Raw genomic sequence first — 16,324 nt, 5'->3', positions numbered from 1 at the left:
GTTACAGTGTGTATGGTAACACCCATTGTTTCATGTTCTCTATGTATATAAATCTCCCCACTGTATTTTCCACTGAATGCATCCGATGAAGTGAGCTGTAGCTCACGAAAGCTTATGCTCAAATAACTTTGTTAGTCTCTAAGGTGCCACAAGTACTCCTTTTCTTTTTGAGAATACAGACTAACACGGCTGCTACTCTGAAACCCATTTAAGTCAGTAGAAGAACTCCCACTTCAGTGGGCTTCGGATGGGAAAAGATTTACATTTACAACTCACATTCCCTTCAATTGGAGCTATAAGCACAATTCTGAGGGCAGAATTTGGTTTCTAGAAGTTTACTAGGTGAATGTATGATTATAATGAAGCATTCACTGTTGTTTCTCAGAGAGGTTGCTATATATTGTAACTTTGTTTGCCAGACTAGTTGAGTATCTTAAATATAAATTAAAAACTGAATACATGAGATTGTACAGTTTACTTTTAACAACCTTTTGGTGTAGGTGCTGGTTTGTGGAACTTTCAAGGGAATGAAAATTAAACCAGGTTCAATGGGAATGCCGTCTCCAGCGTATGACGTCAAGGTATTGTGCATCATATCTGTAAGCCTCGGGACCTTTTTCTCTAAGTAAGAAGGTTTGGTTTCTCCTCAGAGAGGCTCAAAGCAAGTTTAGGGTAGTCAAAGAGAGGATTCCCCCCCCCGGCTGAATTGTTTTCAGTTTAGCTCTCCAGAAAGTCAGATTCCTCTTACATTATACAAATTTTCATTAGATAGTTTGTGAAATTTCTTGCTGCGTACCAGGTGGAGATAAGCCAATCAGTAGGGGAAACAAAAAACAAAAACAAACCCAGGCTGCATTCAATAGTTACACCATAGAGAAGGATGATATGACAATGAATGAGAAACTCTCTCTAGAAAAATGCATATGATGATACATTGAACTATATATATGTTATCTGAGTGATTGCACTACATTCCCTACACCAGTGGTTCTCAACTAGGGGTATGCACCCCTGGAGGTACGCAAAGGTCTTCTGGTGGATACATCAACTCATCTAGACATTTGCCTAGTTTTACAACAGGCTACATAAAAGCACTAGCAAGGTCAGTACAAACTAAAATTTCATATGACTTGTTTATACTGCTCTATATACTACACACTGAAATGTAAGTACAACATTTATATTCCGGTTGATTTATTTTATAGTTATATGGTAGCAATGAGAAAGTAAGGAATTTTTCAGTAAACAAAAGACAAATCAGATTCCTGAAAGGGGTACAGTAGTCTGGAAAGTTTGAAAGCCACTGCCTTACACCAGTCTGAGTGGAAGAGTTAGAGGATGTTGGAAAGGAATATTCCTGACTTGCTAATGCAGGCAAATTGTTGGGCAACTTTCTGCACTTCAGTTTTCCCACCTGATCAATTGCTATATTCCTTTTTGCTCAGTTGGGTGTTACTAAGCTTAATTAATGTTTGCATAGTGTTTTGGAATCTTCAGATGAAAATTTATTCTTCTGTTTCATTTCAGAGGGGAAGCTTCTCTTGCTGGTTATAGTCACTTCTATTATTGACTTTTTAAATTCAGTATGTCAAAATAAACATGCAGATTTTATTAGTTTAATGAAAATTATGCCTTAAATTAAACACCAAGATAACACCATTGTGTATTTTGTTGGGGTTTAGATTATAGATGAACACGGCAATGTTCTGCCTCCTGGAGAAGAAGGAGATATCGCCATCAAAGCAAGACCTACAAGACCTTTTTGTCTTTTCACTCGATATATAGTAAGGAACTACACAAACTTAAATTGCACACGTGTTAAATTCCTTATATATACATATATATAAACCAAAAATTATAAAATTCAATTACTATTCAGCAACTGAAACTAGACATTAATATTTGTATTGTGGTAACACCTAGAGATTCCATCCCCATTATGCACAGGTGCCATACTAACACATAATGTTGATGTGTGACATCACAGAATGTTGATCCCCGCCTCAAGGAGTTTACAATCTAAGTGTCTGCAAAGTCTCTTTAGTACAGACTATACCCCACAAGTTTATAAAGCTAAATACTACAACTACAGGGATAAGTAGCAGCAAAAGAGTGTAGCCCAGTGGGCCAGCCTACCTGCATTATATTTATTGCTTTGTTATTCTGCTTTATTATATTTAGTAGTAATGCAAGGAACCTACAGGCTTTTATTTTGTAAGATTTGGCTTTAGTAGATAGTGTGAGGCTTGAGGCCTATAACCGTTGGTATAAATAAACTTAAGTAACTTATAAGTTATAGGGAACTGAAAGTAGTATGCCAGAGGGGGAATTTTGTTCAAAATACTGACATTAGCCACCCACAGAACATAGCTGACACCAGCATCCGAAAGGTTCCAGACAGAACCTCCGACCACAAAGGTGCCATGACAGCAAATAGATGTGCATGCTAACAGGGGAACATTATACATATACCAACCTATAAAAAACGGACACCTTAAGGGGAGAAAATACAAATAAAAACCTTTATTAACTATGCATTGGTCATGGCAGCGTCAGCATAACCTACTATAAAAGTAACATCCCAGGGGCAGCAAATAGGCTGAAAAAATGTAAACCTCGGGGGGCGGGAGGGGCAAAATAATGACCACCGGGGAAAATAAAAACAATAACGGTAATAAAAAAATAATGGTTAACATTCCAGGGTATAAGTGTGGCCATCCAAATATACTTTCTGTATTATCTCTATTTGCCTTGTTAAGTTTGTGTGAATATAACTTTGCTAAATTATTAATAAACTATATATTTGTAAATATATATAAAAAGTTCCTTTGGTGTAAGTGTTGCACCTGGGTACATCGGGGTTCCCAAATTATATAATAATTACTGGTCCTGATCTTGGGACAAAAACCTGTTAATCCTCAAGTTACAATTACATATACCCAACTTTGGGTCAGGCTACAAGAGGGAAACTAAGATGAATTGGCAAGGGAGATTTGTTTTCAGACCAGATTTTCACTGAAGTGAAAAGCTATGGAAAGGCTGTTACAGATGGCAGGTGCTGCAAAGGTGAAGGCTGTCACACTAACAGGGCCCGCTCTCTGGAAAAAATGAATATGATACATTATATGGTTGAAAGGAAAGTAATACTAGATAAGAAGCAATGTACATGTACTTCCTCTTTACTACTGTTGCAGACTAAATTAAAGCTAACAAGTCTTTTCATTTATTAAAACCAGCTGTGACCAGGCCATCCCAACAGTGCAATGAGGGAGGGGGAGGAAATATCAATGTTTAATTATCCCCTCCAGCCAATCCAGGAGTCAGTTTAGTTAGCTGTAGAGGGAACTACATACATCCCCTTTATTAGTCAGGATTGGTCAACCCAAAACACATCTTTTTTTGACAACTGTGGGGGTGAGGAGGCAGGGAGGAGCAGAGACAAAAAGGAAAACAAGAGCTAGGAAATCTTCCCCCAAATAAACTTAATACTACATAACATAGACATCTCAGCCCATAATCTTCAAAGGTTCCTAATATGGTGGGCCAAGATGCATATTTTGAGTAGTTCATTATGATTAAAAACACAAGTCTAAAACCTAGTTAAAGACATAACCCCAACAATTATATATTCTCCACATCTGTTGAGTTTTGCTGTGTTTATTTCATGCATTATGGGCTTTGTAGTCAATCCACAATTATGAATATGAACAATGTTTGAAAAAAATGTTTTCCAGTCACGTTGTTCATACCTGCTGGTATTTTAATACATATCACTATGATATGGACTACTCAGCAAGGCTGAATTTTTGCATGCTAAATTATGTTGTAATATAAATTAAATGCTGGAATGAAATGAGATCAGTTTCTTGCATACATTAGAGTATAATTTTTTATTTGCAGGAAGGTTAATGTCTGTCAAATACAATTTAATGTTTACTAGGATGATCCAGAGAGAACTGACTCAACGTTACAAGGGAATTTCTATGTCACTGGGGACAGGGGGATTGTAGATGAAGATGGATACTTCTGGTTTGTTGGAAGAGCTGATGATGTCATCAATTCTGCTGGGTAACAATTTACATGTGCATTCATTACGTTAGGACTCAAATAATGCAGATGATGCCAACACACAGTTGGCACTTCACTAACTAATAAATGTATAACAATAAAAGACTGTTCTTCATTTTAAAGATATCGTATTGGACCATTTGAAGTCGAAAGTGCACTGATAGAGCACCCAGCAGTAGTAGAATCAGCTGTTGTCAGCAGCCCAGATCCCATCAGAGGAGAGGTAAAGGACTTAAGATATCTTATGTGCTTGGATTTTTTATAGAAATATGTATTTTAAAAAAGCCTTAAACAGAATCCCAAGGCAGCTGGCTACTCCAAACAATTGTTGAAACATTCCATTCACAGCAAAGCCCTCAGCAAATTCTTAATGTTCATCTAAACATAGGGGTGGCTGAAGTGGGGCCACCGCTGCATTGCAAAGTGACTGCGATGTTCGCTACAATGAATATGGAAGTGCAGCCCACAGAGGCCCCACATTTCAACATGCCATATCTTCATTTGAGCAGCCATACTGCTGAAGTAGTTTTTCATACTGGGACTTGTAGCTCCTATAGGTTGAAATTGCAAATTAAAGAGAAGGATAGCTGCAATTTACCCCACTTCCTGCATATTACACATATAAGCAGCTGCTGGACTTAACTTGGTGAAGTTTTTTGAACCTGCACTGTAAATTAGTTACTTTGTAATTTGTCAGCAAGTGAATTTTGTTAAACATTAAGACCTTGTACTGTATTATGTGCATTTTGTTTCATCAACATTTAATCTTTTAAGGTAGTGAAAGCCTTTGTTGTTTTGGCATCTGACTATGTTTCACATGATCCAGAAAAACTGATTAAAGAGCTACAGGACCATGTTAAGAAGGTCACTGCCCCTTACAAGTATCCTAGAAAGGTAAGTGCTTAACCATAAGTATTTTAGATAAATTACATTTAGTCAACAATTGGCATAAGAGAACTTCCATGTATAAAAGCTTTATTATACCCCCCCACACACACACCATACAAATCATAAGCAGGCTTGAGAGGTTTAGATTTCTATCGGTAAATGTCAGTAAACATTGATTTCACCATACACATAAACCAAACAAAAAACATTTCCATTGAAAACAATCTAAATTTAAAGACAAGCAAAGAAAGAAAAATGCTGCTTGAGAATGAGTTTGATTTAAGGATATTTACTTTGTATATTTCGACATGTGATATTGACAGTTTGTTTTTAACAGTTATAAAGCTTTAACTTTTTGAATCTCAACATCTACTGTCATTGAATAATTATTGTCCAATCCCCCCATAATTTCCCACAGCTGTGAAAAATGTAAAAATAAAAATAAAAAGCTTAAAACCAATACTTTTGTGCCCTGTGAAAACTGAAATTGATAAACATTGAAAAAAATGCTTAAAACTAAGCATTGATCCATCAAAATTATAAAAAATACAAATCAAATTCTGCCATGATTAATCATAAGACTCTAACAGAGGACACGTGGGTAAATAGAATTATTTTAACAGCTCACATTTTCAGCGTGTATTTTTAGCAAACATATGATATGCCCCTTGTAGATGTTCATATACCAGAGTGACGAGGGTAGTATAGAAACCAAGAAAAATGCACAGGAGACAAGGGGAAGGGAGAGCAGTAGGACACAGAACCCTGAAAAAATACACACTCACTTGGGAGCTGTAGTTCCAGTGTTGCCTCAAAATGACAGCATTCCTATCTTAAAGAGGTTCTCTTAAAATTATCCTTTTGTCTTCTCCAGACTCACAGGGTTTCATTTTTGCTCTACTGTAAGGGCCAATGGATATTTTAAATAGAAATCCTCACTCTTTGTCCTCTCCGCTACATTTAATAGTAGGTCAATAGCAAATATGTTTGTTGAATTTCATAGCTCTACCTGTCTCCACTTTATATTAAAGAATTTATAGCAATGTTAAGTTTGATTCTATGGTATAGAAATAGTGCAGAGAAACCCTGTGCTGCAGACTCTAGAGTGTCTATAATAGGCTCTGGGGGAATATTTGCCATTCATATTAATCCTCTAATCCATTTAGCCCACATGCATGTATTTTGATGTTTGCACTGAACGAATCTTACTTTTCCTGCAGGGTGCAGAAGGCTTATCCTTTAGCATTTCTGCTGCAATGGAAAGGGCAGAACACTAAAAGCCCACACAGATTTGCAAAGACTCCTGGGTGGTGGCATTGAGTGATTTGTCGTAATATGGACTCCCCAAACACAGATCACCCTCAGGATAAGGAGGGCAGAAAAGCTGCTGAGGTTACTGAGGCAGAAAAGCAAGCTACAGAATGCCACACTGACACTCAGTGACTTGCAGTGGCTAGAAGAAGCTCCTGTCCTAAAGCACTTCCCAACACAAAGTTTAGTTATTCTGGCTGGGTACAGGGAACAAGAGTTGCCCCTCAAAGAGCAAATTACTAAATGAGGAACATTTATAGTAAGAGTTTCAGAAAAATGGATAAACTAATTATTTCATTATTTCAAGATGCATTGAAATATAACTGGTTGATGTTTTATAACTATAAAGTCTACCAACTGTTAATCCAGTTTTGGAATTTCTTCAAAATAATAATTTTATGCAAACTATACATTTTCCTATGGTGGAGAACCATCCAGAAACATATTTCCAGCGTAAAGAATATGACATTGAGAAACTGAGGAACAGAATCTTTAAGTTTGACACGAAAGTTTCAGTACATCATGAACATCAATTTATTTCTCATAGTGATGGGCCTACAACAGATTTTTAAAAGATAAAGTCAAAGATTTTTTATAATCCAAAAAGAATCGCTTATCCAAAAAGAATCTATTTTTCCTTTGCTAAACTTTCCGTTGCTGGTACTTTTATCCATTTAAATGCCTTACAATAGATCCCATGGAAAAATCTTCCTTTTCCATAACTGGATCAATTTAATGTCTTCCATGTCTGTACAAGACAGCAAATATTGTACACACATAGAGCAGATTATCTACTATATACTGTATTATATTAGTTGTAATTTCTTCTCTTTTCCAATAGGTGGAGTTTGTTCAACAGCTGCCAAAGACAGTCAGTGGGAAGATAAGAAGAAATGAATTGCACAAGCAGGAGTGGGGAAAAGCTTAGAATTATCTAGCGTTTATTTTTCATAATTTGTTCTTCCAAAAATATTATATATTGCTGATATATGGTGCAATTTTTTGTTCTCTTGACCTATTATATATGTTACAAATTGAGAGCATCATCGTGCATTGTATGCACAACTAAAACTTTACTGATTTTATTGAAAATTTTGGCTATGCAAGCAATGCAGGGTTAGATCCTAGGTGAGCTTTCCTTTCCTGTTTGTTCTAGGCATAAAAAGTCTAAAAGCACTTTGTCATAGAACAGGGGTCGGCAACCTTTCAGAAGTGGTGTGCCGAGTCTTCATTTATTCACTCTAATTTAAGGTTTCACGTACCAGTAATAAGAATCCATGAGATCCATGCTGAGCTGCGTCCCTTCTTGGCCCTGTCTGCACCCCTCACTGACCCAGGCTAGGGACATAGGGCCACAGCTGGGGGCGGCTGCAGAGCCCCAGACCAGCGGCCAGAACCCCAGGCCAGCAGCAGAGCCCCCTAGACCAGTGGCCGGCACTGGCAGAGGGCTGAGTGGGGCTGGCGGATGGAACCCCAGGCCAGCAGCGGAGCCCCCCGGACCAATGGCTGGGACATGGGCAGTGTGAGTGCCACTGAAAATCAGCACGTGTGCCATAGGTTGCCTACCCTGTCATAGAATAACAAAACAAGTTTTTTTAACTAACTCCAATTGTCTAGTTATAAAAACACACAGGAAAGAACAGTTTACATAGTAGTAAGCCCCAAACCCATCTGTTTCCAAAAGTCAAACCTTAGCATTACTATGAACTAGCTATTAACTAGAAAAGCACGCTGAGGAATAAACATGCAAAAACAAAAACACCACTTTTTATTTCTATGGCATCGTCCAACTCAAAGTGTTTATTAAACACTGAAACTTGCTATTCAAGATAGTCCACATTTCAAGACCAGGTCACTAAACATGTTGTTAAGTTCTGACAGGATGAACCAGGATCCATGACTGCATGCCTGGCCCAAATAAACCCTACTCCTGTTTAAAAATTACTACTGTAGTAGTGGTTGGATATAAGAATTTAATAGCAAAGTTCATGTGTTCTTGTGCATTTCAATATCCAAGATGCTCTTCCAGCTTAGTTATTCAACAGCGTTCACGTCCAAGCTCCTGGAGCAAACAAATTGGAGTGTACTTGCTTGCTTTCAGTTCCTCCTGTGTTGTGGGCAATCAAGTGTGGTGCAAGGCTTTCCTCAGTTTAAGTGTTAATATATTTATAAATGAAAAATGTTGTAAAGAAAATTAACCTGCATAAGCAGTTTTCTGTATCTGTTAGTTTTAAATAATACACATTCAATGAGCATCTCTACTCACTGCTTGCATACTCCTGGTTCACAGCTCTAGGATGATTTTTGGTTAATCCTTTCTACTACAACCATTTCTCTTTCTATCATAGATTTTTAATGTACCCCTAACCCTGGTAAATTGGTAATCTAGGGCTTACGTATACATTTTCAAGTCAATGACTTATGCTTTTGCTTCTCAGCATTCATATTTATGTTCACAGCAAGCAGTGGTTGGAACGGATATGTAAAAATATTTTCCCTAAAATTCCCTTTTAGGGTAGGAAAATTTTCCCAAAATTGAGTTTTCACTTATGATTATCCTGGAATATAAGTATTCATTTAGTGAAAGTGGGTGGATTTACAAGGTAGTCTCTGTTATTAAATGAAGTACAGGTATATAAATATCTGCCTTGACACAACATTTGACTGTCCCATATACTGTGGTAATGAGCATGGTGTGAGAATAGAGATAGACTGATAGAAAAATAAATGTTACATCAATTGAAGGGTTAACATTTTTGCTATGGTACTTTTAAGTTTATATACTCAAAATGTCACAGGAATTTACATTTATCTTTATTTCATTTCAGTAATAAAGACTGTATAAAATCATTTTAAAAGCATAATTACTGCTTCAAGTATCATTTCTTAGACAGAAAGTGTTAAAGACATACGCATACATTGTAAAGAGTTAGTTATATAGAGGTGTATTTTTAGAAAAAGGTAGTCACAAACAAAATTTGTATCACTAACACTGATATTTAAGGATTGGGCTGGTAAAAAAAATCTAAAATACCTGATAAGAGAATAAAAATATTAAAACTTGGGATACCAGCTGCTTATACTTCCATGTTAGTCACGCTCACCTCCTCAAATTTTCTCAAGTTATTAATGTCTGACTGTCTCCACTTATGCTTCACTAGTTCTATTTTGATCTGAAGTAAGCCCAGCAATGTCACTTATGCCCAATCCTCATAAAATTGAAATCTGTGGCATCATTTATTTATCTTTTTTCGTAGTATCAGTGACCACTTAGCATATGTTAAGAGTTGGACAAAAAATTAATTAACATTCAAGTTCTCATAGTAGGTCTGAGACCCAGATATTTCCTGTGAGAATTTCCTGAAAAATCTGAGTTTATTCTAGGAGATGTTAAACCAGCTGCAGTAGTGGAAAGAGTAGAAATAGTGTTTGTGGATTTTTCCTTTAGAAGTACATGCTCCCACTTGAAATATCCACAGCCTCTCTTCTTCCTTTCATGTTTTCCAGCAGGACAGCTATAGAATACTTTGCCATGATTTGGACCAGCACTGGACACATTTAGTCTTTTAGCCCTTCGACCACAGTTACATAAGGGTGGAGTCAGTTTGTCACTTTTCACAGCTTTTAAAGATTGGTTCAGGCTGACTGTGGAGTTTAAGAGAACAGTAGGAACTTTGTATGAACTTGAATTTCTCAAAGATAGGGGCTGATCAGAAGATGCAGCTTCATCTTCATGTACAGTGAATGAATGTTTTTTTGATGGAGGTAAAGTTTTTGGACTAGATGGTTTCCTTTTAGGAGTCTGAGGGAAAGGGGTGGAATGATTTCCAGTTAACACTGTACTTGATAAAGTAGCATTTACCTTCACAGATGGTAACTTAAAAGCAGAACAATTTAAAGCTTGCCTTTGGGCTATTCCTACATCATAGATAGTAGTATTAGGACTTTTGTACACAATAGACTTAGAAGCCTCCAATTGCCCCAAACGTTCAAAGTCTGAATTCATCACAGCTGGTTCTTTCAGAACCATCACTTCTCCAAGGACTGATGAAGTCTCTGTATTTGGGTCATCTTTAAGCTTCACAGAGTCTGTATTTTCTTCATGCTGTGATTCTGGTATTAAAGCTACATCTTCCCAATCAGCCAACATAGATAAACAGTCAGAACTAGTACTTACATCTACATTAGAGATATTAACAGAGGAAATAGTAGTGGAGACAAGCACTAGCCCTGAACCAAGTACTGAAGAGCTGTACTTGGAAGTAGAAATAAGATGTCCGTTATTTAATCCATTCTGGATGCCCGTCAGTAAATTACAATGAGAAGCCTGTAGCTGTCCAAAGGGAACAGGAAGTCTGCCAATAGGTGGAGGTAAGCAGCTTTGGGTTTGACCACATTCATCAATCTTTGTACTGCTTCTAGACCCAACATGGACATTTGCAGAGGAACTTGTAGAACTGGACTCTTGCTGGTCTTTTCCCTTTACATTGGACTTTATAACCATTTTATCAATTTTACTGTGTTCAGTCTCAGCTAGACAGCTGCTATTGCAAATTCTATCTTTATCTGAAGTTTCAGCACCATCATTACTTCCCAATGGATTCTCTTCAATGGGGTTCACATTCAAAGATCTGGACACTGAATTCTTCTTCGGATGTACCTAGGGATTCCATAAGCAAATCCAAGATTTTGAAAATTGGGTGTCAACAGGTTTTAGAAATCAATGTATGAGACAAATGAGAGAGTCTGCTAAAGATGCTTTAACTCAAATTCAAGTTTAAAAGTGTTTGTTTTGTTTTTTCAGTGAACTCACTTTTTGTCTGCATTCTGGGACTTGAGGCAAGAAGAAAGGAAGATATGAAGAAGTCACTAACCTTATCCAAAGATTTAGTAATTTTCATCAGACATCCATCACAGATCATTCTCCAAGCAAGACGGGCAGTATTCCGAGAATCATCCAACCCTTCAGAAGACATTATCATAAACTCTTTGTAATTTTAATATACTACTGTCAATAGTAATTATAAGTGGCCTAATGACTTACTTAGGGGAGAGTTAAGAGAATTTAGTGCTTTTTAAAAGGGATACATACAACACTGAAAAATATTAATTCACAGTACAGGTACAGGATAGGCTGTGGCAGTTCAAGCTCCTCTACATCACACTATGAAAATTACAATCTGTGTGGGTGGAAACTTCCATGATTCTTCAAAACTCTGGGGCTCTCTCTACTGAGCCATTTATCATGATCATCAAACAATGCTAATAGTTTTTGTGATGTGAATTAACAGCTACCACATGGCACCAACTTTTGGTCCTTTTTTGCACTAGTAACTTAGAGCCCAATCTTGCAAGTCCTCTACACAAAGCACTGTGATGGACTTCAGTGAGAGTTCTGTGCCTGGAGACTTTGCAGAATCAGATCTTAGAAATCAAAAACCCAGTGTCCTGAATCATCCAGTTCCTCTTATTCAAATTTTTTTGTAATGCCGAACATTACATAGCATGGAAATAATTAGCATTATAATTGCTGTATTTTGATTAGCTTCATGAAGCAATTTTCTAACAAGAACTGTCATGTTGTACTCACCAGAATGTTCCCGTCCAGCAAATTCTATCCCCAGATCCTGTAAAGCACCATTTAGCCCTTTTGGCTTTCTAGTGTAGAAGAGCTAAGAAAAAAAAAATTCTAAAATGTTATACTTTATAAACCAATTCCCTGTTGCTGCCTTACCCTGGCAAATTCTTCAGTTACATATGTACAGTTTGCATCTAAGACAGAAGTAACTGAATAGCCTATTGGGAATACAACTATAAATTGCATCAGTCTGTTCATTTAAATTGTAGTATGTGGTGTAAATTCCTTTTAAATGGAACACAGAGAAAGTATTCCAAAAAACACCTAATATTTCTTGTTTGCTGAGAAACACAGAATATGTATTTTGCTATGGTAAATGAAAAGTGACTCTATTCAAATAATTTTAGTCCAGTCAAGAGTATCCTATCGTCATTCATTTTTACAATACCAGTCATGCTGTTTAGAATGCACTAACTGGGAAAACCCCAATTCTTGTGCCAGATTCAGAAGTGCTGTCTAAGCAGAGGAAGCTTACTGCGTTTTAGCCAAGGAGGGAAAGCAGTAATGGAAGCATGACAGACCAGGAAGGGAAGAAAGCAGGAAGAGCAAGAGACGGCAGGAAAGTCAAAACAGCTGGAAAATTTCTCATAGGCCTACTGACAGTATAACAAGCGATACAGATTATTACCAGGTTTTGTCTGGAAAATCAAGCCTTCTAGAATTAAAATGTGTATAGTTCTGAAGGATACATCCTTTGAGGTGTAGGTGAAACATTTTTACCCATATTATCTATTGATTTTCTCACCTTGTATGTTGCTCTGAGATCAATCCAGGAGTTTAAAATATCAGGTTTTCGCAGCTGCTTCCTTTTGCACTCATACTGCAAACAAACTCCCAGATCCCAGTCTGCACAAGAGAACAACAAACTTTTCACTCTTTATTTTCATGATTACTGAGTATGTGTATTGATCAAATCTGAATAAACTAGAATTTGATAAAAACACTTAATAGATCAGCAAGATAAACTAACCACAATTGTTTATAAAATAACCACTGTAGGCAGAATGCTTTGTTTTCCTTATATGGGGAACTGATTGGCCAAGTAATTGAAGGCACTAAATCAGGGGTAAGCAAATTTTTTGGCCCGAGGGCCACATCTAGGAATAGAAATTGTATGGCGGGCCATGAATGCTCAGAAAATTGGGGTTGGGGTGCGAGAGGGGGTGAAAGCTCTGAGGTAGGTCCAGAAATGAGGAGTTTAGGGTGTGGGGTCTGAGGAGTTCAGGGTATCCCGGTCTGGGGAGCAGGGTGTATGTGTTAGGGCTTCAGCTGGGGGGTGCGGGCTCTGGGTTGGGGCTGGGGATGAGGAATTTGGGGTGTAGGAGGGTGCTCTGGGACCGAGGGGTTCGGAGGGTGGGAGCAGGGGGTTGGGGTAGGGGGTTGGGGTGCAGGCTCCCCTACACATAGGAGCCGGAGGGGGGCCATGCCACTGCCTCCGGGAGCTGTGTGGAGCAGCCCCCGACCCTGCTCCCAGGCTGTAGTTTGCCCACCCCTGCACTAAATATATCTGTCAAGAACTGGATTCAAAGTTGGCTTAAATCATATGTAAATAGGACAGAACACTGGCCTGTTAGTAGTGTCCTGCAGTCCCATGAAAGAAATACAAACTAAATGGTTAATCTTGTTTTTAGTCCAAAGTATTAGGATTACTGCAATTTGGCATCAGAGAAAACAAATGATGTATGTCACTTGACAATGACCTGATTAAAGAATCATTTTGGATAGGTTCTGAAGGACCTCCCGGCTAATTGTCTTAACCTAGAAGTATGGTGACATGCCATGGTGAATATAAAGCAAAGGAAATGTAGAATGAACCTCAGAGCCTGGCAACAAAGACACGGGGAGCATCTCAAGGTAAATAATCACAAATAAAATGGATTTTTTGGTCTAGTCCCACCAATATATACTATCATCATAAACACACAACAACGGGGTACAGATCAGAAATATATGCTCCCAGAGACTCTGCATAGAGACAGCAGGGATGATGTAGGACTGAGGCCTGAAGTTAGGACTGTGACACACTGCGGAGCTGTGATACAAAGTTTGCATTTACAGCTGCCTATACTATGCCAGAGTCTGTTTCACTTTTATGAACACTAAATTCGAGCAAAAAAACCCCCAAAAAAACTAAAAGAAAGAAAAACTTTTCTTTACCTGACCAAGTAACAAAGGTACTTGATTTTGCTTCAGAAACAGAATGGTTTGAAACATCTGAATTGAAAATAATTTTCTTCTCCTTTTGTATCTTTTGAATCCACTTAGAAAATTGTGATAAGCAAATGTTTAGAGGAACCCCTTCATCAACTTGATTCTTGATAGAATAGAACAAAAGGCACATATAAACATCGGTTAGTGTGCTCATCTCATGTTTAAACAATATATGCACTTTTAGACTGTCAGAAAAAATATCTTTTAACAGCTGTAAACAGAACTGTTTCCAAAATTAAGATCCTAAAAATTCTTAACTAAATTATAAGTCTCCTGTAATGTACAGTACGTACAAAGACTTTACCTGCTTTATGCCAGTTAGTTCAGTACAAAATTCAGAAAGAATTGGATGTTCCTGAGGCTGGACGTACATGTGGAATTCAGATTCAATCTCTCCAGTTGAAGTGTTTAACAAAACTGCTGGAAATTCAACTAGATTAAAAAAAAGTTATTTGTATAAATGATTCAAGTTGCTTTATATTAGGATTTAAATTAAATGACTGTTAAGCAAACATAAATACCATACATAAGGCAAAATGTGCGCCCAGACAGAGATTTTATATTAAGGGAAAATTTCTCCATTTCCTATGTGTCATAAAATATACAATTCTGAATAATACTTAATTCAATATATCAGAGCATGAATGTTATTTCAGAGCAAACAAAGTGCATTCTAGCAGAGTGTTAAATTAAACTATATCAAAGAACACTTACATATAGAAACACAAGATTAAATTATTTAATTTGCAAACTAATATCAGTGTAGTTGATGGCCCGATCTAATTTTAATGAAACTGTCTATATATATAGTATTACATGATATAGCATGACATTTAATAATCTATATTTCAAGTTGCAAAAGACTGATAGTTTGGATATACAGTTTCTGACAGTTTAATAAGTGAATAATGACACTTCTTTCCTGTTTTCCTTTTAAAAGAAAAATTCTGCACTTAAATTATTCCTATTTTACTTTGAATTAAATAAGCCAAACTTTTTTTAGTTGCAACTGCTATCAGACATTACTACATTTCCACTTACTTATTTCCTGGCTGTAATGATATTTACCATCTTTCCAACAAGTAGACTCAAAGTCAATAATAATTAAATAGTCAAACAGCTGCCCTGCAACACATAAAAGCACCTTGTAAATCTGTATCACTGTTTATAAGATTAAAATATTTACATTAAGAAGGAAACATACCACTTACTTGACTTGATTCTAGTGTGATTCTTGCCATTTGAGGAAGTTATGGAACTTTTTCTAATTAATCCAAGTTGCCTTAACAAAGAGAATCATGAATAAATTAGCTATTACAATTGAACCCAATAACGTACAAGATGAACTGTTTCAACTGATGAACTATCCATCAGTTGGTGGGGATGGAATCTCTAATCACACTGGAGTACAGAGTTTTTCTTTTAAGGGCTGATCTCCTTGGGGTTTCTCTCCGTCAAGGTACACTAAAACGTATGTGTTTGAGAAACAAAAACGTGCACCCATTTACTTAAGCTTCTGGGTATATTTGCAAACTAAAAACACAAAAACTGACTATAATGGCAGCATCAATTCATCTCTAGGTTGGCTGCATCTCAAGAATCTTTAGGGGCAGTCTCGAGAATGCACTTCCATTGTAATCTTGATTGTATATTGTTCCTACATTTATTTCTTCACACTCAGCCCGTCACAGTGATGAATGTACCTTATTCATTTACAGTCTAATCGGCCTAGGGAACAATTTGACCCATTCAACCCATGGCACGAGTCATAATAAGTTTCTCAAACAGAAGTGTTTAAAAATCAGGCTCAATTAAGTGGACCCCTCTCCTTCCCCTCACCTGTCCCCCACCCTTCCACACACAGTCCCCCTAATTTCCCTTCACACACAGGTGCTTGGGGTGCTTGAAGTGGTTTCTATCACATACAGGGTTTGCAGTTTGGTTCAATGGCTCTCAGCTCCCCCAGCATACACATTGCTCCAGCCGCCCTGCCCCCATCTCCGCCCCCTCCAACACACGCTCCATTCCTCCCCCCGCCTTCCTCGCCCCCCCCCCTTCTCTGTCCACCTCCCCCCTCCCGCAATGCAGCCTGGGGCATGGTCCGCACCGGGCCAGCTGCTTGGTCGCCATCGCCGCCCTCAGCACCCGACGGGAAGGAGGCGCCCGCCCCGGCCGCTCGGCGCTTCCGGCCATTTCAAACCTCCCTCC

The 16,324-nt window shown here is 37.8% G+C and overlaps 2 protein-coding genes across 5 annotated transcripts in view; one reads left to right on the top strand and one right to left on the bottom strand.

Annotated features, from left to right (window-relative positions):
* The window catches only part of LOC311527505 (acyl-coenzyme A synthetase ACSM3, mitochondrial-like), a 24,599-nt gene extending 13,451 nt beyond the window's left edge, over positions 1–11,148 (top strand). For both annotated transcript variants that reach the window (XM_084641560.1, XM_084641559.1), the window contains exons 9-15: positions 501–581; positions 1,683–1,784; positions 3,941–4,068; positions 4,192–4,291; positions 4,843–4,962; positions 7,109–7,179; positions 11,072–11,148. In XM_084641560.1, the coding sequence (XP_084497686.1) occupies positions 501–581; positions 1,683–1,784; positions 3,941–4,068; positions 4,192–4,291; positions 4,843–4,962; positions 7,109–7,179; positions 11,072–11,105 (636 nt within the window). In that variant the 3' untranslated portion in view covers positions 11,106–11,148. The remainder of the gene's footprint in view (positions 1–500; positions 582–1,682; positions 1,785–3,940; positions 4,069–4,191; positions 4,292–4,842; positions 4,963–7,108; positions 7,180–11,071) is intronic.
* On the bottom strand, positions 7,204–16,324 carry ERI2 (ERI1 exoribonuclease family member 2; the record flags this gene model as incomplete). Of its 3 annotated transcripts, none has more annotated exons than XM_084641557.1 (9): positions 7,204–10,927; positions 11,142–11,230; positions 11,858–11,939; positions 12,651–12,751; positions 14,063–14,219; positions 14,421–14,548; positions 15,158–15,241; positions 15,321–15,398; positions 16,224–16,324. In XM_084641557.1, the coding sequence occupies 8 exons, from the start codon at positions 15,355–15,357 to the stop codon at positions 9,578–9,580; spliced, it is 2,028 nt and encodes a 675-aa protein (XP_084497683.1). In that variant the 3' UTR covers positions 7,204–9,577. The 3 variants fall into 3 exon arrangements, with proteins under 3 accessions (XP_084497683.1, XP_084497682.1, XP_084497684.1); XM_084641556.1 differs by having other exon boundaries at positions 15,328–15,398; positions 16,224–16,309; XM_084641558.1 differs by lacking the exon at positions 15,158–15,241.

This window comes from Lepidochelys olivacea (assembly GCF_965140295.1).
Source record: "Lepidochelys olivacea isolate rLepOli2 genome assembly, chromosome: 10".
In the NCBI taxonomy this organism is placed as follows: domain Eukaryota; kingdom Metazoa; phylum Chordata; order Testudines; family Cheloniidae; genus Lepidochelys; species Lepidochelys olivacea.
The sequence above is the reverse complement of the archived record's forward strand: the minus strand, read 5'-3'. Positions and strand labels throughout refer to the sequence as shown.